General features: G+C 37.1%; 2 protein-coding genes across 2 annotated transcripts; both read right to left on the reverse strand.

Moving 5' to 3' along the window:
- Window positions 1-5229: 5229 nt before the first annotated feature.
- On the reverse strand, window positions 5230-6795 carry LOC114293081 (uncharacterized). The gene is made up of 2 exons (XM_028237109.2): window positions 6154-6795; window positions 5230-6071 (listed from the first exon to the last, which is right to left on the reverse strand). Exons 1-2 carry the CDS (start codon window positions 6259-6261, stop codon window positions 5361-5363), a joined length of 819 nt encoding a protein of 272 aa, XP_028092910.1. The 5' UTR covers window positions 6262-6795; the 3' UTR covers window positions 5230-5360.
- Window positions 6796-10748: 3953 nt separating this feature from the next.
- Window positions 10749-15158, reverse strand: LOC114293075 (pyruvate kinase isozyme A, chloroplastic-like). The gene is made up of 7 exons (XM_082914174.1): window positions 14298-15158; window positions 14054-14141; window positions 13773-13963; window positions 13314-13432; window positions 12760-13003; window positions 11999-12233; window positions 10749-11356 (listed from the first exon to the last, which is right to left on the reverse strand). The coding sequence occupies exons 1-7, from the start codon at window positions 14823-14825 to the stop codon at window positions 11028-11030; spliced, it is 1734 nt and encodes a 577-aa protein (XP_082770300.1). The 5' UTR covers window positions 14826-15158; the 3' UTR covers window positions 10749-11027.
- Window positions 15159-24460: the final 9302 nt, after the last annotated feature.

Below are 24460 nucleotides of genomic sequence, written 5' to 3' on the forward strand. Positions count from 1 at the left end.
CTGATCGGATTCAACTCAATGCCAGAATGGCCAGTCGGCAAAATTATCCTGCCAGTCAAGGCAGGAAGCGTGACGAAACAAGTGGAATTTTGGGTATTGAAGGTCCCTTCCACTTACAACATAACCTTGGGAAAAACATGGCTCCATGCCATGAAATTAGTAGCGTCATCCTATCATCAAGTAATGCGGTTCCCCAACGGAGCCGGAGTAATTGAAGAGGTCTTTGGAGACCAGATTATGTCCAAGCAATGCTTTGTCACGGTTAATGGCAGCCGCGCTGCCAAGGGATATGTTCATTCGGTGGAAGAACCTGAGAGCAATGAATTGTTCGCAAACGTTGGCAAAGTAGCTGACCAAAAAGCAGTGGAAGACTTGGTAAAGGTAGGAATAGATGATAAGAACCCGGATAAGTTCTTTTTGCTCGGTTCGTCGTTGTCTAGCACTGAGAGATTAGAGGTCTTGGAATTCCTGACCTCTAACATCAAAGTGTTCGCCTGGACGCCGTACGACATGCCAGGCATCGATCCAAACTTCATCTGTACCAACTCAATGTCCACCCATCCGCCAGACCAATCATTCAGCGCACTCGCAGATCGGCACTCTACCACGCCGAAATAGTGGCAGAAGAAGTGGGAAATCTACTAGAGGTAGGAGCTATCAGAGAGGTGCACTACCCCAGATGGATTTCCAACACGGTCGTGGTGCCAAAAAAGAATGGCAAATGGCATGTTTGCGTCGATTATAAGACAGTCAACAAAGCATGCCCAAAGGACAGCTTCCCCCTACCACGGATAGATCAACTGGTAGACCTGACGGCGGGGCACAACCGACTTAGCTTTCTGGATGCGTACAAAGGCTACCATCAGATTGCCATGTACGAACCAGACCAGGAGGTCACGTCCTTTACCACTCCAAGAGGACTGTATTGCTATAAGGTCATGCCCTTTGGCCTAAAGAACACAGGGGCAACATTCCAGAGAATGGTCACCAAGATGTTTGAGCCGTTGTTAGGAAGAACAATGGAGGCTTACATCGACGACATGATGGTCAAGAGTAAGGATGAGAATGACCATCTAAGGGACCTAGGTGAGATGTTCCAGATTCTGAAGAAGCACAAGTTGTGCCTTAATGCATCCAAGTGCGTGTTCGGTATAGGATCTGGCAAATTCCTAGGCTTCCTAGTAACCAACCGGGGTATTGAGGCAGACCCCTCCCAGATCAAAGCTACTCAGAATCTAGAGAGGCCTAACTCAGTACAAGAAGTGCAGCATCTCACCGGCATGGCAGCTGCACTCAACCGATTCATTAGCCGGTCGTCAGACAGACTACGACCATTTTTTCAAGCGTTAAAAGCCAAGTTCAAATGGGACGAAGAATGCGACAGCGCTCTGGAAAGCTTGAAAGAATATATGTCTTCTCCACCACTACTGGTCACCCCAATACCTGGAGAAGAACTCTTCCTATACCTGGCGGTCTCTCAGCACGCAATTAGCGCGGTGTTGGTCCGTACGGAAGGAATCCAACATCTGCCCATATATTATGTCAGCAAGACATTGCTGGATGCCGAAACAAGGTATTTGCCACTAGAAAAGCTGGCCTTAGACTTAATGATGGCATCAAGGAAGTTGTCGCACTACTTTCACGCCCACACCATAGTTGTCCTCACAGCTTTCCCATTAAAAGCTCTGTTTGAAAGAGCGAACTTTTCTGGGAGAATCTTGAAGTGGGCAGTAAAGTTGGGACAATTCGACATCAAGTTCCAACTCAGAACCGCGATAAAGGCCCAAGCCTTGGCAAACTTTGTCGCAAAATTTACTCCAGGAAGTCATCATATCTGCCCGGTCGACCTGACTGACATAACCGAACTAGGGGTAGAAATTGACGCCAGAATAGCTCAACCCCTGGTACAGGATACTCAATCAGACCCCATGGCAGACCAGAGTAAAAACAACAAGGAAGAAGCGAACCAAGCTACACCAAGCCAAGACTCACCAACAAATAAAGACTTGGTACAATCAGATAGCGAGGGGCAAACAGCAAACATGGACCTTGAAGAAAATACCAGCAACATTCTTGACCCCACGACATCATCTGACCCCTCCACTTGCTGGAAATTATTCGTTGGTGAGATGTGGAAGCTCTTTGTGGATGGAGCATCCAACCGGCATGGTGCAGGACTTGGCATAGTCTTCATCTCACCAGACGGCCTGGTTGTAGAGCAAGCAATCAACCTTGGCTTCCCAGGATCAAACAACGAAGCGGAGTATGAAGCACTTCTTGCAGGACTCAAATCAGTATTCTACATGAAGGCCACCGAACTAATGGTCTACAGCGACTCACAGCTAGTGGTAAACCATATTTCTAGCAACTATGAAGCAAAGGATGACAGGATGGCCAAGTACTAAGAATTGGTCATAACAGAAATCAAGAAATTTGAAGTAATAAGGATAGAACAGATTGGCAGGGAGGAAAACAGCAGAGCAGACGAACTAGTAGGTTTTGCGTCAATGGCAGATACATCCATCCCTCGCCCACTACTAATTGATTACCTACCAAGACCAAGCATTGAGGACCCCAAAGTAGAAGAGGTATGTTGCGCCGAATTAGGCCTCTCATGGATGGATCCCATCATACTGTTCTTAAAAGACGGCGTCTTACCGGAAGACAAAAAAGAAGCCAACAAAATTAGAGCAAAGTCACAACGATTTTGGCTCTCCCCATCTATGGCATTGTACAAAAAGTCATTCTCAGGACCTTATCTAAAGTGTGTCCACCCCAGTAAAGTAGAAGCATTCTTGTTCGAAATACATGACGGGGTGTGCGGAAGCCACCAATGAGGGAGATCGTTAGCCTACAGAGCCATTTCACAAGGATACTGGTGGCCATACATGCAAGCAAACTCAGAAAAATATGTGAAGAAGTGCGAGAAATGTCAGAAGTTCGCACATCAAATACATCAGCCGGCCAGAGAACTCCTACCATTGACCAGCCCATGGCCCTTTGCAATGTGGGGCTTGGACATAGTAGGACCACTTCCAACAGCGCCCGAAAACAAGAAGTTCTTTCTCGCAATAACAGACTGCTTCACAAAGTGGGTGGAAGCAGAAGCATTGGCATCAATCAAGGAAAAAGATGTGAAGAAGTTCGTCTGGCAGAATATCATTACTCGATTCGGCATACCTAAAGCCCTAATATCAGACAACGGCACCCAGTTTGATGGCAGAATCTTTAGAGGCTTTTGTGAAGAATACAAAATAGAGTTCTACAATTCTACACCAGCATATCCCCAAGCCAACGGCCAGGCAGAAGCATCAAACAAGGTCATCTTGGATGGACTGAAGAAAAGGTTAGAGAAGGCAAAAAGCAAATGGGCGGAGGAACTTCCTCATGTTTTATGGGCTTACCGCACCACACCTCGACGATCAACAGGAGAAACACCATTCTCCTTAGCCTACGGCATGGAAGCAGTAATCCTACTGGAAGTTGGCTTCCCCACAATTAGAAGCGAAAATTTTGATCCAGACTTGAATGGAGAGGCCATAGCATTAGAACTCGACCTCGCCGAAGAAAGAAGAGAAAAAGCATTGGTTCACATTGCCTCATACCAACAAGAGTTATCTAGGAAATACAACAAAACAGTACATCCAAGGCAATTCAAGATCGGAGATTGGGTGCTGCGCAAAGTGATGGGAAACACCTTAGTACTAGAAGATGGCAAGTTAGGGCCTAATTGGGAAGGACCTTACAAAGTGGTCGGGTTAGCTGGTAAAGGGGCATACCACCTAGAAGACGAGGACAGCAAAGCCATTCCTAGGCCATGGAACACTGACAATCTCAAACTATTTTATTTTTAGCTTTTCTTCAAAATGCTTGTAATTTTCTTTTTTTCCCAATAAAACAAGTAGTTTTCTTTTCAACATAAGAAGTTTTATTCTGTAAAAATTGTTTTAGTGAGTTAAGGGTATTGAAAACATGGTTGGCTGGAAAAACCAACACTCTTCCTAAGCCTAGGATAAGGATCCAGGCTGCAGGACGTTTTGGTCGGAATAACCAAACACTTTACTTTAGGTTGGCCGGAAAAACCAATCTAAAGGTTGGCTGGAAAAACCAACACTCTTCCTAAGCCTAGGATAAGGATCCAAGCTGCATGACGTTTTGGTCAGAATAACCAAACACTTTACTTTAGGTTGGCCGGAAAAACCAATCTAAAGGTTGGCTAGAAAAACCAACACTCTTCCTAAGCCTAGGATAAGGATCCAAGCTGCAGGATGTTTGGTCGGAACAACCAAACACTTTACTTTAGGTTGGCTGGAAAAACCAATCTAAAGGTTGGCTGGAAAAATCAACACCCCTCCTAAGCCCAGGATAAGGATCCAGGCTGCAGGACGTTTGGTCGGAATAACCAAACATTTTATTCTAAATTGGCAGAAATAACCAATTTAGAGGTTAGCTGGATTAAACTAACTATTGTACTCTTTAGCCGAAGAACAGGACATCGGCTAAAGAGTGGTTGGCTGGATTAAACTAACTCTTAGTACTCTTTAGCCGAAGAAGAGGACATTGGCTAAAAAGTAGTTGGCTAGACTAAACTAACTCTTGTACTCTATAGCCGAAGAAAAGGACATTGGCTAAAGAGTGGTTGGCTGGATTAAACCAACTCTTAGTACTCTTTAGCCGAAGTAAGGACATCAGCTAAAGAGTGGTTGGTTGGATTAAACCAACTCTTAGTACTCTTTAGCCGAAGTAAGGACATCGGCTAAGGCTGGACTAAACCAATTCCTAGTACTCTTTAGCCGAAGTAAGGACATCGGCTAAAGAGTGGTTGGCTGGACTAAATCAACTCCTACTACTCTTTAGCCGAAGTAAGGACATCGGCTAAAGAGTAGTTGGTTGGAAAAAAACCAACTTAGAGGTTGGCTGAATTAAACTCTTATTACTCTTCAGCCAAAGTAAGGGTATAGGCTAGTGGTTGACTGGATTAAACCACTCTTGGTACTCTTCAGCCGAAGTGAGTATATCGGCAAAAGAGTGGTTGGCTAGTAAGCTCAGTCAGATTGCTCAGCTAAGGCCGGAATAAAATATCTCGGCCGAAAAATATTATGTTTCGTTCAAGTTGCAGTTAGAAAGCAAGCATAAACAGGAAAGTAAACCGAGATAACAGTTGGAGCAAAAGAATTCATTGAAAAACACATTACAAGTGCAAGCATACAAATCAAACCAGAATAAGTGTTGAAAACAAAAGATGATTTTCATTGATCAAATTCAAAGCAAAATACAAAGGAGGGGCCTCAACCCAGTTACAAGACCAAAAGGAAAGAAGAAAATACTGAAAACCAACAACAAGAAAAGAAAGTACAGAATCAGTTGAACAGATCATCAAGATCAGCATCAATGTCAACACGAAGACCGGTTTCAGAGAATAGATCGATCGTGGTTGGGAGCTCGGTGTCTATTGGAAGCACGGTTTCAGCCATCAGGTCTTCAACCGTTGGCTCCAACTGAGCTGATTGATCGTTGGCCTGATCATTGACGACCGGGGTATTATTGGTCTCGGTGTCTTCATCATCATCTGAACCCTCAAGAAACTGTTGTTGGACGGATGCAGCATACTCCGCCAGTGAGCTCGGTATGAAGTACTGAGGAGGATTGTAGACCTCGGTCTCAGGTCCACAACCGAGCTGCACCACGGCTGCCCTCCAACCGCATTTAAAGAAAAGATCTTTAGCAGCCTCACATTGTCGCATGTAGAGGGCCTCCCCCTCCTTGAAACCTTCAGCATTTGCATTAGCCGCCTTTTTCTTTAGCTCGGCGATCTCTGCGTTTTTCTTACCTTCGAGCTTGGCTAGCTCACGCAGATATTTGTCTTTGATCAAGGCTGTAGCTTTTTGTTTTTCTGCTTCAACCGCGCTAACAAGACCGGCCAGACGACCGTTCTCGGATTTTAGCTCGGCTAGCTGCTTCCTAGCCTCTTCTAGCTCTGCAGTTTTTTCTGTCACTTCGGCCAGCGCTTGCCTTGTAGTCTTGCGAAGTTCAAGCACTCGCTTGTGAGCGATATGGCTCTTCTGCATAGCCTGCAAAAAGAGGGGGAGACTTGTAATCAAACCGAGATAAAAGTCATGCAAATTAAAAAGATCAATAGAAAAAGCTACTTACAAGCACCATGGACTTCGTGGCCGAACGAATGGCCCTTAGTTCAGTCAGGTGCTGGTGGTGCTCCATGTCTGCTGGAAGGCAGACACTCTTGGCAAGGTTAAATGCCATTAAGTGATCTTTTTCAGTGACCACTGAGTCTGTGTCCTGAATATCACGGTTTTGAAAAGTAAGTTTGGGTGCCCACTTGGAGGAGCTGGCTTGGTCGGAGTGCTCTGGCTGAGGGCTCAGTGGAAGAGTGATTTCATCTTCATCAACAGGGCTCGGTTTGGGTAGTCCGGGCACTCTTGCTGGGGCGAGATGAGAAAGGTTGTTGAGATGGAAGAGCCACCACGGTCTCTTGAGTCTGGGTGGTTGGTGGTACTTCGGCTGGATGTGTTTCGGTTAGGAGGGCCCTCACTCTGTTCCTCTTCGCCATTTCTTCTTCAACTGTAGTACGGACTAGGATGATTTGTGGCAAGGTCGGGTCCAGTTCAGGAGAGGCCTCTAGCAAAAAATCTGTTACTCTGGCTTTTCGACGGCTGCTATATCTATACGTCGGCTCAAAATTCAGTAACTTGGCCCAATTTCTTTTAGGGTATCGTAGTGCGGCGCGAAGTGTGTTTAAGTTAGGGTAACTATATAGTGACTTGAGGTGGGCTGAGTCTGCATAAAGAAGACAACTGTCAGTTCGATTCAAGAACACAAAACCGAAATAAAAAGAAGCATGCAATAGAGCCGAGGTAATTATACCGGTGGTCCCTTTATTCCAGTTTATTCGGTCACCAGGAATCTGGGCTTCTTGGTCTTCAAAGTTGCCAGAAACCCAGAAGAAATCATTATCGTTCAAGTCTTTATCCGGTGTGTCCGTTATTATTTTCTCTCGACGACGGCGTATCCTTAGATAATAGACCCAGCCATCTTCTTTTGATCCTATTGAATATTGATGAAAGAGTTCGGCTAAGCCGAGGTTAATGCCAGCTCGGCGGTTTAGCTCGGCTATACCATTTATTATGCAGTATGAGTTTGTGGAAAGCTGAGTTGGGCATATCCTAGTTTGCCTAAGGAATTCACAAAGTAAGGGATGTACAGGGAATCTTAGGCCGGTTTCTACAATGGAAAAGAGGGTGAAGGGAACAAAACCAGGGTTTCTCCAAGGTACGATGTCTTGTTCAGCTAAGGTGAGTTGGACGTCGTCAGGAATGTTATATTCCCTTCGGAATTCGGCCAGGCCACCAGGTGTTTCTACTAAAAACCTATATTTACCTATTTACTCTTAAGTTATGTATAATTTTACTGTGATAGCTCGGTTAAAAAATGACGCTGAGTAGCTCGGTTGAGCGTGCAAAGGAGTGTCTGGCAACCTAAGTCTGCAAAGTGAAAAAAGAAAGGGGTTATGCACAGATCGATGGACCGTGCGAAAAAGAAATCAAGGTAAAATAAATGAAGTCCTATCTCGGTTATACGGGTGTTAGCTCGGTTTCAGCAAGGGGTCTGTTAGCTCGATTTGAGCAAGGCATTTGTTAGCCCAGTTGAGCCTCAAGGGGCAGCTTTCTTAGTTCGGTCTGAACTTGGAAGGCTGGTTTAGCCCCTAAGTTCAGCTCGAGCGTAGTTAAGATTTTCAAGGCTTGACTTGTTAGAACTACAAATATAGCAAGTTAGCTCGGTTGGTTGGTCCGGCTAGATTAACATCAACTACAAACGACTTTTTAGTTCGGTTATACTATGATTTTGGATCAAAATCAGTATTTTTTCGGTTTATTCGTGACAAGCTAGAAGTTTTATTACACGAAATAAGGGAATATGTTTTGAAAAAACACACAAAATACATGTATTGTGAAAGCAAATACGACAAACAACAAAAACAAGGTAGGTTTGAGTAAGCTTACCAGGACAAGGAAAGATGAGAGTAACGGCAGCACAACCACAAAGCTTCTTCGAAAACAGATCGAAGAACTCAGCAAGCTCAGAAGCTCAGGAACGAGAGGGAGAGAAGAGGAAGTGAATAAGTGCAGTGCTTTGATCCAAAATGAAGAGTTTTTGTTTTGATACAATGGGATAAAGGCGGGAACTGTTTAAATTACGCGAGGTACGAGGGCGGCGTGACAGCTGCCTTTAGCCAATCAGAGCGTGCCACGTGTCATTGAAATGAGAATTGATTCAGTTGCTGTGATTGAAATGACGTTTTGACCGGACAAGCTGAGCCCGGTATGGAATTTAGTTCGGCTGAAGAGCTTAAGAGTTTTTAACTCGGCTGGAAGGACTAAAGGGGTTTAGTTCGGCTGAAAATGCATAAACTTTTTTAGCTCGGCTGAAAATGCAGAAACTTTTTTAGCTCGGCTGGGTACAGGTAATCCCTATCATGCTCTGCAGATGGAATTAAGGGGCAATTGAGAAGGTAATTTATATGAAAATTGGGCCGAGCTGGGTAATGGGCCGTTATGGGCCATAGTGCGAAGGGCTGAGTAAAAAGGCCATGAAGTTACTCCGGCCCAAGAGAGGTGTAAAGTTACTCCGGCCCAAGAGAGGCGTAAAGTTACTCCGGTCCCGAGGAGGTTAGCTCGGTCACCGTACTAAAACTTATACCGGTTATGGCACAGTACGGTTAGCTCGGTCTAAACCTTGCTAAAAGTTAGTTCGGTTTAGACTTACCACGGTTTGTACAGGAGGAACTGAGGTAAGGGCAATAAAAGAATGAACCGAACTAAGGATAGTTCGGTCTGTTCTACAGCTAAGCATAGCCATGCGTACCTCGGCCACATTGGAGTCCGACCATGGTAAAACCATCTCACTTGGTTTAAACAGTGAGGGGGTGTTGAAGGATAGGCATTATCTTTCAGGAGTATGAATCCTAGGAGGACTCTACATGAAGGAGTAAGAGTCCTACTTGAATTGTGCCACATGGAACCTATAAAAGCTCACAAACATCACTTATGGAGAGGTAACACAACTTTGATACACAGAGCTTCTTGTCTTTGTCTATTTTTCTGACTTAGGCATCGGAGGGGTTTCCGGCACACACCCGCCGACTAGCTCACGTTTGTGTTTTCAGGGAGTAAAGCGACGACGTTTGGAGGAGCGCAGACTCGATCAACAGGATTATACGAGAAGGTTTATTTCTTTTCCGTACAATATTAATAATCTTATTATAAAGAGTGGTGTTACATGCACCACTTAGTATATTAACTAATGTACAACATTGGTTATGACTTTATTATTGACTCAACTCATTATACAAATTATAAATATCAAAAATATCTTAAATTGTGTCACATCATCAATTGACACATTAATTAGTGCATTAGCCTATTACAAATCTTATTATAAGATTTTTAATACAAAGAATTTAAATTTTAAATTTTTATTTTTATTACACAATGGGTTGCTAAATGTATATGATTATGATCTAATGTATTGCAATTGGGAGGAGAAAATCAAAATAAAACTAAACTCAAATATGTGTCACGTCAGCTTTACAATATAGAGCCAGAAAATTATATCGTAATTCAAAGGCACAACGTGACTTTATTCTTGGCCAATCACAATTTATTATATCTCTTGTTGTTCTTCAATCATCTAACATGAAATTATAAATCTTACATCTTCTACCAATCACAACTCACTCAAAATATCACGTGACCGCACCCTAAAACCACCAAATAACTTCCCCATAGAGTCGCAATCAATTAGGTATATATAGCTGTAACAAATTTGTATAAATTGGCAATCACAACAATTAACACATTTGTAAGTCATTGAGAAGGCATCTGCTTACAAAACGACAGTATATTAGGTTTTAATTGTCATCAATCATAGTCAAAGTCTGCACATTTTAACAAACTTGTCAAAAATTAGTAATAATTTTTTGTTCTTTATTTCCACAAAATAATAATAATTTGTTTCTATAAAATGTTTACTTTGTTACAAAATCTGTTTTTTAAATGTTCATTTAATCTCCTTTTTTTAATAAAAAATATTTTACAAGCTAACAACTATTTTTTACTAACAGAGTCATGCAAAAATAAAGATTCACTTGAATAATATAATTTTAGCAACTCATATTATTGAGAAAATTTTATAAATTTTATTTATTTATGTAACTTTTTTTTGTGTGTGTGTGCGCACATAACTTGTGAATCTACTCTTACTTACAATTTACTCTTGCTATATATAAAATTTATTTATATAACATTTTTTTTGTTTAACTTGTGAATCTACTATTGCTTAAGTTTTACTCTTGATGAGAAAAAAAACACACAATAAATATTACTCATAAACAATAAAACACAACATACAAATTTATATGATTTGATAAGATTGTTTACATTTGTGGCTCTTATCAGTTTTATTATACTAATGCTGTGTTTGGTTGGGAAATTTAGAAAGAAAAATAAAAAAAATAGGTAAAATGAGAATAAAATATGCCTAAATTTCACATAATTTCACACATATTTTCTCTTTTCCTTTCCAAATCCCTTCTCAAATCCTCTAACCAAACATAACATAAAAGAAGAGAATAGTACGGCTCAGGCCCGAATGCTGACCTTCAAAGTTGGATTTGCGACTGTGTAATGAAGTGTAAAGTACTAATCAAGTTAAACCCAATTCTAACAACAAACTTATCTAATTGGTACTTTTTTTTTCCCTTCCTTCTGATAGATTTAAAATAACTAAAACATCCATTACAGGAGAAATAAATGAAAGCAAAATCTGATAAATAAATTATACAGTGGCTAAGGGACCAGTTTACTGCGGAACAATATTATATTATCTACTGAGAAAATGCAAACTCACTCACACACTGCAATAGGGACTCAAAGGTCCAAAGTATCACTTTGCCTCTTCTTTAAAAAATCTTACATGGATAACTATCTACCATGTCGAAGTGAATTTACTTCCTAAACAATGGTTTTCACCTGGATAGATTGGAAAACAGTAGGGGTTTCACAACTTGGAATAACATCCGATACCACCAAAACAGCACCGCCTTCCTCCACCATCCCCTTTGTTTTCATAAGATCAACAGTTTTTGAGATGTTAACTTCGATATCATCTGATAAATCAACTAGGACAGGCATAACTCCCCATTGCAAAGTCAGGGCCATTCGCGTGCTTTCATTGTTTGTGAATGCAAATATGGGAGGGTTTGGACGGTTGCGTGAGAAGAGGGATGCCATATGTCCACGCTTCGTGTACACAAAAATAGCGTCCAAGCCGAGGTTGTTAGCTGCAGACAAAACAAACAGTTATGCTTCTTTTGGATGGATATGGATCTCAAATCAAGGAATTTGATATTAAAATTCTATGGAAGTATAGGAGAGTTTGTTATTATAGATAAATTGATAAATTATTAAAATTAATAGGGAAGGTAGATTATTATAACTAGAATTCCTTTGTATGAAAGATTTCAAGTAACTACTAGTACATTATTATTTTCAAATCCATCATGGTGAAGCTCTCAAATTTGTTATTGAAATACATATCTAAATTATCAAATCCAAATGTGAGCTATTCTCCTTGAAAAATAAGCACCAAATCCTTTCATTTTAAATCAATAAATCTAAACACAAACTTTGTAAACATGAATTTACAAAAAAAAAAAAAAGGGCTCTTGAGATGGTATTGTATGAAATGACCAGATGGCTTATGTACATTTCCTTCATTTAGACTAGTTTGAAACACCAAAAGTGATGCAATTGCTTGTGAACTAGTCAAGACTGCATTGGATAACTTGATTCATGAGAGGATAATATTCTACAAAATATTAAACCCTTACCCGGAATTACCCTCTATTTTTAAACAACCAATGCATTTACTCTACTGCAATGCTATGTAGTTAATGAAGGCATGCCGAGAAAAGTTTAAATACCCATTTCCACTGCACAATTGCAAATCTGCTCAGCAATCCTGTCAGGCAGAGATTGTCCAAGTTGACGCTGATAGAGACCATTCTGTCGGTTCTCCTCACGACTCCATAGTTCCATCCGACTGCTGGTTGTCCGCAAGACAGAAAGAGCCTTCTGGCCATATGATCCAATTGCTGACTCACCAGATAACATCAGGGCATCAGCAAACTGCCGAACTGCTTCGGAAACATCTGCAACCTTATAACATCAAGGAAAATTGTCAATGAGAGAAAGGTTCGGCAAGGAGAGTCAATCAAGAAGCCCAAAGACAATTATTCACCCTATTTGGCACAAGAAATGAAATTTCGCATAGCTATTAAGTATTGTGAGGTTTTATGCCTCTTGGTTGAGAGGAAATCCTAGATTAAGTAAAAAAAGCTTAAGAATGGTACCGAGTTGATTCTGAACTGGAATCAAGAAGTTAGGAGGAAAGATTTCTTGAATATTTTTTTAACCAATCTATATTTTTAAGAAGGTAATTAAGGCCTCGTTTGGCAAGAGGCTATTTTAGCCAATTAGCCAAAAAGTTACTAAATTAGCCAAAAAGCCAACAACCTATACCAAAAAGTCAAAGATTCTCTTTTCTCTCTACTTTTTGCACATCTTTTCGTAATTAGCCAAAAAGTCATCCCAAACATACAAGTTTTTTTTACCTACCTTTTTAGCCAAATAGCCAAAAAGTTACTAAATTAGCCTGTTCCCAAACGAGGCCTAACTGTAGTACCTCAGCACGTGTTGGTGTAGGATATTCAATCATTGACTCCAGAAGTTGAGAAGCTACAATCACAGGCTTGTTGAGCTGCCTGCAAACATGAGTAATGGTCTCTTGCACTGTTGGTATCTGCTCGAGTGGAATTTCAACCCCAAGATCACCTCGTGCCACCATTATTCCATCAGAAGCCTCTACGATTTCTTCCAGTTTGTGGAGAGACTCCATGCTCTCTATTTTCGCTAGAACTTTAATGGATCTGTCAAATGAAGAATTGGGCTCTCAGTTTTTGTATATTCCAGAAGATAGGATCTAGCTAAGAACCTTGTGAAAAATGCATCCTGTTACTGTATAATTGAATGTTATGCACAATGTAAATATATTTCTCATGGAGTGTCGAAAAGCATATGCCAGTGGATGAGGCTTAAGATAGCAACAGTTGCTATGAAGCTCTTGATGATATCCAAAAATGGAAGAATCAACTTCCGTGACTATAGCACACATCAAGTGAAATAGTCAAAAGATTATTGCATGCTAAGAAAAGAAATTTTAGTGTAAAGGTGACATACGCTGATGTTTTGGTTGATAGGTGGTTCTTTAAATGGTTGACAGCATCGGCATCATTTACAAATGACATGGCAATAAAATCAACGCCTTCAGAAATTCCAAACTCGATGTCAGACCAATCCTGCAGATCATATAATACCAATTCAATGATGAGCAAAGGAGTGAAATTTTCAAAATATATCACAATATATCCTCCAAAAAAGCAATTTTTTTTATTGATTTCCACCATTTAATAAACGATTTAAAATACAATCTAAAAAAATACTAATAATAAACCATTTAAAATAGCTACGGCACGAGAGAGAATATTGAAGATCACAGAGTTCAGTACTACTCAATGCCAATGGTTGTCCAAACAAACACTATAAACGGTCTGTAATGTCAACTCATCAAAACTAAGCAACTATAATATGCACCGTGGAGATAACCAAAATTCAGAAAACAAGTGTCTGAAAATCAACCTTAGTTGATAGAGTTGGGAGCTCATGATTTTTCTCAACAAGCTTCCCTTCTCTCCAAAACCTCAATTTGGCTCGAGGCAGGAGTAATCCAGGGTCTGTGCACTTACAGCGCAAATCATTCCCAATCTTTTCTAGGACTTCAAAACTTGCCATTCCTCCATCAATAACAAGTTCATCGCCCACTATGATACCTGAGAGAGAAAGCAAGATTTAACAAGAATTTCCATCTTTTGTTTGCATTAAACTAATTTTGAACTTGCATTATTTCTATTATATACTACCTTCCGAAAAGCCTTCATAGTTTGCTTGAAGAGTGAATGGACGAGAACCCTCAAATTTCTCGGTAGTAAAAAGCCAGATTGAGCCATCCTGATTATTATACAATTATCAAAATTACATCTTTATCCCAAATTGACAATTGAAAGAGTTTAAGAGTCTATATCTACTATTTTTCCTAATTAATAACTACTTCTATATTTGTTCAATTCATATAACAAAACCAATCTGTGAGTGTTAGTCGTTTACCTCTGCTTTGACAGAGGAGGGAGCCCCATGATCAACCACATGAATCTGACTACCTTCTGTATCAATCATCACAGACACACAAAACCCTTTTTCCACATTCAATTTCTTGATCTTCCATATCACATCCCGGTGCCATTCCCTCGAGTTATGACACATATTTAGCCTCGCAACATTCATTCCACCCAAAGCCAACCTCTCCAAATCCTCCAAAGAAGAACACGCCGGCCCAATCGTGCAAACAAGCTTCGTCTTCCTCAACCCCAAAAAACCCTTCTCTCTCAACTCTCCCCCAGTCACTGCATCAAACCCTGAAAAACCCTCTAAACTCTTCGAAATCTCTACACTCTCCACACTCTGTAACGCAGCTCTGACTCCGATCTTCACCTCACAACCCTTCAATTTATCCCCATTGAAGCAAAACCTGAGAGGACTAATCGGAACACTAAAACCCCGATTCGGGAAATTCAAACCAGTGATCTTGGTGATGATTTGACGGCACAAAAGAGCTGAATCTCCAGCAAAAGCCATGGATCTGATAATGGGTCAAGGTCAAAAGGGTTGTCAAAACAGAGTGTGGTGAAGAGGTGGGTGATATTGATGCAATATAGGATGTTTGGGATTGAAAACTCCGTCGATTTTTGTGGAGTTTGAGGACGGAGTTTACGAGGGAGAGACAAGAACTAGGGTTTTAGAGGAGAGAGAGAATATTCTATTGGGAAAAAAGCGGGGCAGCCTTTGGCATTAAATTAATTTGAAACCAAATTCAAAAGGACTGCTGGAAAGGCGGTACCACCGATCTGTCCGAATTTAACGGTCAACTACCTTTTGGGTGGCTTGTTAACGTGAACCGCGTGCCGTTATAAGTCACCGATTCGTCCTGCCTACTATTTAAACAAGAATGATAGAGACCACTAATTTTGGAACTCTAAAAAGATCACTAATGACATGGTACTCAATAAAAAAAGAAAAAAATTACAACACCAAGGTCAAAACATCAAATCATTTCTGATGAGGCCCACTGCCACATCATTAGTGATAGCACTAATTAGTGCTCTCACTCATTTTCCTTATATTATTACTAGCGATCCCCACACGTTATGCATATGCACCTCGAAAAAAAAATGACACTGCGTTGGCATTTGGAAAGTTGTTATTTTAGTAGATTATTTTAATTTTTAATCATTTTAGTAGGTTTAAATTTTTGTATTTGAGAAGATGATTGAATTTTTTTATAGTTGAATATGATGTTTGTGAGAGAAAAAATGAAATGATTATAGATTTGATGTGATATTTTGTCTTATTAATTATTTTAATTTATTTTGTCTTTTTATAAATTTTAGTCTAAAAAAAACTAAAATCTTTCTTTTCGAACACCCCCTATAAAAATAATATATATATATATATATATATATATATAATATGTGTTATTTAGATAGTAAGAGTTTCCATTATTAAATCCTGTCACATATTCGAGCCCTACCTCGTCCTTCTCTTTGCCAAACCTTCACTTGATGGCCTTTTTTAATTAGGATTTTTCAAATCGACAATGCTACGTAGCTCAAATTTTGTGGTTCAAAAGTGGTTTAAATGGCCAAAACGACGTCGTTTTGAGTACAGAACAACATAAAAATGGCCAAAACGACGTCGTTTTGAGTACAGAACAACATAAAAATGGCCAAAACGACGTCGTTTTGGCCATTTGAGCCACTTTTGAGCCACAAAATTTGAGTTACGAGACATTTTTCTTTTCAAATTTTAGACTGAAGGAATCTTCCACTTTGTGAAAAATACTTTTGTGACATATTTGATTCGGTGGATTAGAGCATGCGATTGAGATTATTAATCCGTGAACCCATTTATTCTATGCTTATTTTAATATTTTGGTTTAGGATTATTAATCCAACAAATTTGTAGGATTATTAGTAATAGAAGGAGTGGGATTATTAATCCAATGAATATTAATCTAATTAGATAATGAATACCATACTAATTTAATAGGATTATTAATACTTCACTATTAATCTTGTGAATCAAACATGACCTAAGAGTAAAGTATCTTTAAATACGATGCGCTCCTTCCATAATTTTAAATTTAAAACATTTTAAATGTAAATAATTTGTTGGAGTCAATTTAGGATTTAATTGGGGCCCTCACTAATAGACAATGGGATTAATTCCTCATATTAATCAATCTTTAAGACTGGATACTGAATTGTTAAAAAAAAAATGTATTTCATATCATTTTGATATTTCAAATTTTAGGCGGTGTTTGGTGGCGTTTTCAAATCACATTTCTATCTCTTGGTTTGAGTGCTACGTTTGGTTTTAGTTTTCAAAAATTATTTTCACACCCGTGTTTGAAAATTCGTCTATCGGGTCATCCCCCAGACGTCTAGCCAGTTGATCGGAATAGTGTTTGTTTGTTTTTTTTTTTTGTATATTTTAAATAAAAAAATACTTTTTAAATTTTTTTAAATTTTTTTATGAACTTTGAATAGAATTTTGGATTGTGTCTTTGATTATGAGTTATAAGTTTTTGAATCAAATATCATATATCACATCAATTATTCCAAACTCAATTCAAAACTCTCTTCAAAACTCATAACCAAACAAATTTTCCTCACTCAAATCATAATTTCAAAACTCACAAACTCAAAATGCAACTCTATTCTCAAATCATAATTATAAAACTCTGCCAAACACTACCAAACAAATTTTCCTCATTCTCCAAAACTCACAAACTCAAAATACAACTCTATTATCAAATCATAATTCTAAAATTATAATAGAGTTGTATTTTGAGTTTGTGAGTTTTTGAATTACGATTCGAGTAAGGAAAATTTGTTTGATTATGAGTTTTGAATTGAGTTTGGAATAATTGATGTGACATATGATATTTGATTCAAAAAATTTACAACTCATAACCAAACACACAAACCAAAATTCTATTCAAAACTCATAAAAAATTTTAAAAAATTCGGAACATATTTTTTATTTAATACATAAAAAATAACATGTGCCAACTGCCAAAAAAAATAAAATAAAATTGCACTGTTCTAGTCAACCGGCTAGACTATCACGACCCGCTCCCCGTACCCAAGGGTTAAGCACCGTGATGGCCAGTAACTGAAGTTACTTTTGGCCAATTCTTGAACAAATTAATAAACACAAGCGGAAATAATATTTAAGTAAGAGTACCAAAATAATCATCTGAGCTTCTATTTTTATTACAAAATTTATTGACCAAAAAGGCTGATATTTACATAGAAAAATATCATAAAAGTGTTGTGTGTGTCTATTCCACAACCCCATGTCTAAGATTTTTCAAAAACTATTTCTGAATTGTATTGTTTCCTGAAAATTCGTAAACAGCTATAAGCACATGGCAGAGTGATAAATATTATACTGAGAGCACACGGACATAAAATTTACCATGGATAATTATTGGCTAAACAGAACTTGATATTAGAAAACAGAATATATAATACGGAAATCATTTAACATATAATACAAAATAATCATAACCACGGTACAGAACAGAACAGAACAAATGTATGGACTCAAAAGGTGGCTCATACAAACTCTAGAGGTAGCTCTCACAATAGTGTAGCACTTAGCTCCGTACAGCACTTTGCTCCACATCAGAAATCAGAGTGCTAGTGGATCTATGACAGACAAAGGGTCACAAAGTGACTAATCAGAAGCCCAATGGTTATTTAAGTCCCCCAAGGCATAGGACTTCCATGGTAGTACTTATAAAATAATTATTCAAAATACATTTTAATAAACAATTATATCCATAAGTTTTCCTTATTATATAAAATAAGGTTCATAAACTAGAAATGCTAATATAATTTATAAAACACAATTTACATAAAATAAATTATGATAATTCAAAACATACATAAAACATATAATGGTAACTCAATGTATAATATAACTCACCTTAAAATTAATATCTCACTCTTTCTTTCCACTACCAAAGACTCTTTCATCTTCCTATATTTTCTTTCCCTTTTCTTAGTTTTTTTCCCTTTTCCTTTTTTTGTTTCTTCCCTTAACTTGAACATCTCCTCCCTATTTATAGATATTTAATTTGTGAGTCTCAAGTCACCGCTCATACATGTGGCTTATCCACATGCTTCTCCATCAACTCATGCTTATTCAACATATGGGACTCACCACACTTACGTTGCCTAATCATCATCCTAAGCTACATGTTGCTTTAGGTTGTTATTTTTTATTTATTTATTTTTTTTTCTTTTCCATAAAATGACCCTAATGTAAATAAATTACACTATATTTTATTTTTCTCTTACAAAATATTTAATTAAACATTTAAGATTTTTCTCATTTATAATTAAATAATACTAATATAAAATTTAAGGAACAATTTAAATTTTCGGATTGTTACCTGGACGACTAGACGAATGTCCGAGAGGACGACCGAGTAAGCCAAATTTCAAAATTCAAATCCCGCCTGAAACGAGTTTTCAAAAGTGGTGTGGAATTAATTTTTGAAAGTTATAATCAAACACCATACTCAAATATAGGTATGGAGTCATGATTATAACTCCACACCAAATACAGCCTTTTTCTCAATGTCTTTTTTAGAATTTTCAATTTCAATCAAATTATGCATCTCACTAGGGAAATTAGAATAAAATAGGGTACTGCTAAAAGAGTGTGCAATATATGCAAGTTATGATATTTGTGAGATTGATTATCACAATGAGAGTCATAATTAAAATAAAATAAAAAATTATAACTAAATATTACATAAGGTATAATCAATGAGCTTCATAATCAAAATAATATCATAATTAATATTACAATAAATCATAACTAATACCATAATGTATATAACTAAGTAATAACTAACACTTTAATATATCATAATAAAAAATCACAAACGTTGTAACTAGATACATGATACACAAACCAATCAAATTTCCCAATAAAGGGTGTAAGGATAATCATGGGTTGAGTTTGGGACAAGTTTATAGTAATTTGCCTCCACCCTATATTATATCAAGGACAGGGCAGATTGAGAGATGTCAGTGGTAGGGTGGAAGACAAGTTAATTTTGTAACTTTTCTTTAAATTTTTTTTAATATACAATGAATTTTATAATTTTAACATAATTGCACTGACCTTTATTTTGGTAAGATCAAATAGATTAAAATTAATGCCGATACTATAAAAACACAAAGAGACACAATATAAAATATACATTTCAACGTAAAAGAGACAGATGGTAATAATATTTTTTATTTATTTATATGACTAATAAATTTCTAATGAAAAGTAGAGTAAGTGTTACATAAATTAAAACATTAAGAGAGTCCAATATAATTATATTAAATTTGTATGTTTTCTTCCAAAAACAAGGGAAATCAATGCAATTTATCTAATTTATTATTATGTCATTAATGATTTAGATAGATGTTTAAAATTAAAGCAATTTGATTCAATTTAAAAAATTTAAGGACAACACTGACAAATTGAAATTTTTAATCAAATTTCAAAAAGTCACTATCCTATTTAAATCACATCATCTTATTTAAGTCACATCACCTTTCCACCATATCACTTCAAACCCAACCCATATCTAACCCATATTTCATAAAAAGTTAAAAAATACACTTAGGTCTCGTTTGGGAACATTCTAATTTAGTAATTTTTTGGCTATTTAACTAAAAAGGTAAGTAAAAAAAACTTGTATGTTTGGGATGACTTTTTGGCTAATTACGAAAAGATGTGCAAAAAGTAGAGAGAAAAGAGAATCTTTGATTTTTTGGTATGGGTTGTTGGCTTTTTGGCTAATTTAGTAACTTTTTGGCTAATTGGCTAAAATAGCCTCTTGCCAAACGAGGCCTTATTTAGAACATCTCAAACCACCCATTACTTCAAATGCATACTTTCATGGCCATGCATATTTATTTGGAATATTTAGTTTATCATCTCTCTAACTTTTAATAATTGAAGAGGTCCATAATATATATATTTTTTATAACCTAAGATCCCTTACCCCCACACCCTTAAATCACACCCGCACTCTCTCTCTCTCTCTCGCTATTCTAGGATTTTAGATCTCTCCATAACAATCATTTCTATCATTCTCTACAACCATTGGTAGCGGTCTCAAGATCCCTTAATGTGTACCACCACCCCTACCCTAGATACAATACCTTGGGCATTGAACTGTCGCCTCTAAATGATACCATGTCGGTGCCGTTTGTAGTTCGGCTCTCACCGTTGGACGCTCAATCTCAGAACACGACCCTGTGTTCAACCTTGTTGATGTCGATCTAGATCTCCACCACGACGATTAGGCGATGATTTGGTGTGGCATCGTGGACAATGATGCAGAGAAAGAGGAGGAAGATGATGATGACAATGATTGCTCTGACAAAAATTCCGATCACTACCCATAAATTGGAGGTCGAATATCGAGGTTAGCTTTGAAAGCTCGTTGTTCACGAACACTAAATTGTATACTGTTATCTTAGAGTGAGAATACTATATATGTGTATGTCACGCTCCAAAATTTGGACAATTAAATATTAAATTAGGACTAAACCCCAATCAATATTCCATCATCCAAATCCTAGGGGTGAAACAAAAAAGCTAAAACGCCAACTAAACCATCCACCATAATCTCATTACTAACAAATACCTCAACATTAAGTGCTAATAACTAGTCAAAACAACTTAAATAAAGTACGGTTACAAACCATTCTAAATTATTCCAATATTAAAGTCATAAAGAGAATAATAAATACATAGACTAACATCAATCCTAAGCTCAATAAAACAAAAGAAGTCCAAACGACAGGTCCAACACTATCGTAAATCCACGTCACCACCGTAGCCCTAACTAATCCTGCAAAGGAAGCTCAGCTGCGCTCAAACAGAATGCACCCGAGTTGCCAAGAGACAAAACGGGTCAGTATACAGGTATACTGGTATGAGTACAAGATTTAACACCCATGTGTCTACCAGACACAAACCAAAATACATTAAATTCTTACTATGGAACAAGACAAGTAGTTCCAACCGCACCGAGACGAATGGGTAGTTTCCCGAGATATGGTGGCATTTAGTTTCTTGTCCGTACACAACGAAATATAAATTGATTATAAAATAAACAAAATAGAAATAAAAATATGGTGGGTCAGCCCTGCATAAAAAGTTAGTAAGACCCACCATCCTGCAAAACAAATAAAGTTAGTATAATTTAATCATAAGTAACTTGTTGAAAAAAATATAAAATTACACCGGTTCATACTTAAATAATTCGAATTGATCAAAACTCAAAGAACGAAAGTTGTGCAGAATTAAATTTCCTAAAAGACAACGCGCACGAATTTAACATAAACTGAACAGGTTGAGAGAAAAACTTGATATAAAAACCTAGACGGATTTTAACCGAAAAATATGAAATTGAAAACGAACAGAAACTATCATAAGATGATTTTTTTCAGAAAAGTTCAAAACATGAAAAGTGTGCAGAATAATGTTTTACTTCAGTTTATACAAAACCAATAAAAATGAGCTCGTTTCATGGGTTAAAACAGCCTATAAAATCTGCATTACCAAAATGAATCAAACCGACAATAACCAAGGTCATCCGATTTTAAGTTCTAATCGATCTTTTTAATAAAAAGCTACAATACAAAAGTTATCCAAAATCACGTATACATGCCTCTCCTCAAATTTCATAATTTATCAAAATCGTTTACTATATTTCAAAATGTACAAATCAATAAACTCATAATTAAATTTTTGTACCTTAACTCCACCACCTCGCCCCTCCTCTTCCGGCCTACACATATATCCCATGTGCCTCCCGTATACCTAACACCGCTCCGAAGCTAAACTTGCACGGGGATATCGTCCCGAGTTTGACTTACACTCCCTGGATGGTTAGCATATACGTACGTGCGCAAATCAAAGCACTCGTCTATTCATGAGAACGAGGCAACAATATATATATACACAACATCTCACACATGAGAATAAACATAACAATGCCGAACCTAAGGCATTCAAATAAATCTCATAATCCTCACTTTTTGTTATACACTCTTTCTCACAACACTCAAATACAACAACAATCCATCGAGTCATAGTGGAGTATAATGAATTTATCTATGAGTTCTTAATTAATTTTAAATTTCATATAACCATGAGTGTGATTACAACAATAAAATAAATCCATATAAAAATCCTAAATTTGACATACCCAACTAATCAAAATAATTAAATTCAATCAATAAAAACCCTAAACCTTACATACACAACTAAACAAAATAATTAAAATCAGTCAATTATCTAAGAACCCTAAACTTTACATACACCACTAGTCAAAATAATTAAAATTAATCTATCATCTTTATGTAAACATAAAATCAAACTAATATCAAACAAATAGATAAAAACAAGAATTAAACATAAATCAAGGGAAGTGAGTTTGTACTCACAATACTTTATTGAAGATCAAAGAATATTTAGAAACTACTAAAGTCACCAAAACAAAACTCTAATCTTTCCTTTTCTTCCCTCTCCTCTTTTTTCCTTGTTGCCGCCTCTTTCATTGTCTTCTTTGATTTCTCTCTCTCTCTCTCTCTGTCTCACAACTTGGTCTCTCTCTTATCCTTATGATCTCCTAAACCTAGTTGAATATTTCTATGTTATTATATATATAATAATCTAAGAGCTAGTATAACCTAATAATCTTATACTATAAACCTAAATCTCAATATATAATAGCTTAATAAACTATAATGTGCAGTAAATTTAATATTTACAACCTTAAATGCCTTAAATATCACATTAAACCTTATGTAACCACCCAATTAATAATTACATCATTAAATCCATTAAATATCACATAAAATCTCATGTAACCACCCAATTAATAATTACAACATTAAATCCATTAAATATCACATTAACTCTCATGTAACCACACAATTAATAAAGTCAAAAATAAAATAAGATAATAATAACCATAATAATAATAAATACTGACTAAAAAAAATTAAGGTCGCTACAGTGTATATATGTATATTCAATTTGTTCGTATGAGTTTGTCATTATACTCAATTTGACTACTCAATGGATAAACTTAGATTTAGACATAAATTTGAGTAGGAACATTTTTAATTCTCAATCTATTTTTGTGTATATGTTTGTTGAAGGTTGCTTGATACTTCTGTTGGAAAATTTGGTTTTATAAGGCTTATTTTGGGCCAATTTTGAGCCCAAAATTGAGTGGGTCCAAAACGTCTTTTGGGGTGGGTCCGAAGAGGTGACGTGTTCTTTGTTGCATGACAAGTCACACGGTGAAGATGGTTCATCAAAACCATTTATGAGTGAATGAGAAGTTGACGCCGTTTTTGGGTTCGTGGAATGAACAATTAAAGAAGTAAATGTGGGCTTCCTTGAAATGAGTTGTCCCACATTAAAACTTTAAGAGAGTTTTTTTGTGGGTATATAAGCTCTTGGTGTACTAACTTGGATTGGGCCCCAAGAGGCACCCTAAGTTTGTAAAAGGGAGGGGTTATGGACAAATGAAACCTTAGCTCAAACCACCACACACACCCACGCTGGCGCTGCGGGTGTAGGTTATGTGTCAGGTCGGTTCTAATATTAATTTTTGGACAAAATTTATTTGAATTTTTTCCCAAATTTCTTGCGGGAAAAATTAATTTAAATTTTGCACTTTTGAAGTTTGAATTTGAATTCAATTTTTTTGTCCAAAAATTTGTGTCTCTTTTCAGAGCCAAATTCCACAACAAGTTTAAACAGTCCAAACAGGTTGCCAATCTGTTGAACCCCGGACAGATTCAATTTCTGCTCAGACAGATTCAAATCTGTTGCAGTTTTTCGAAAAGATATAAACTGTCCAACAGTTATCTGTTTAAACTGTTATACACCTGTTAGATTCAAATTCCACCTGTTCAGTTTGAATAATTGAACCTGTTCAGGTCTATAAATAACAGGCCATTTTCCAGCAGTCACTCATTCCGAAAATTCATTTTTTTTGCCTTCATTTTGCTCTCTAGCATCCATTGTTCTTCATATTATTTTAGGAAAAATTCAAAGAGTTATAGAACACAGGGTCTAGTTCGCTGAATAAATTTGTTTGGAGTACT

This window comes from Camellia sinensis, chromosome 2, assembly GCF_055761805.1.
Source record: "Camellia sinensis isolate YWXY chromosome 2, ASM5576180v1, whole genome shotgun sequence".
In the NCBI taxonomy this organism is placed as follows: domain Eukaryota; kingdom Viridiplantae; phylum Streptophyta; class Magnoliopsida; order Ericales; family Theaceae; genus Camellia; species Camellia sinensis.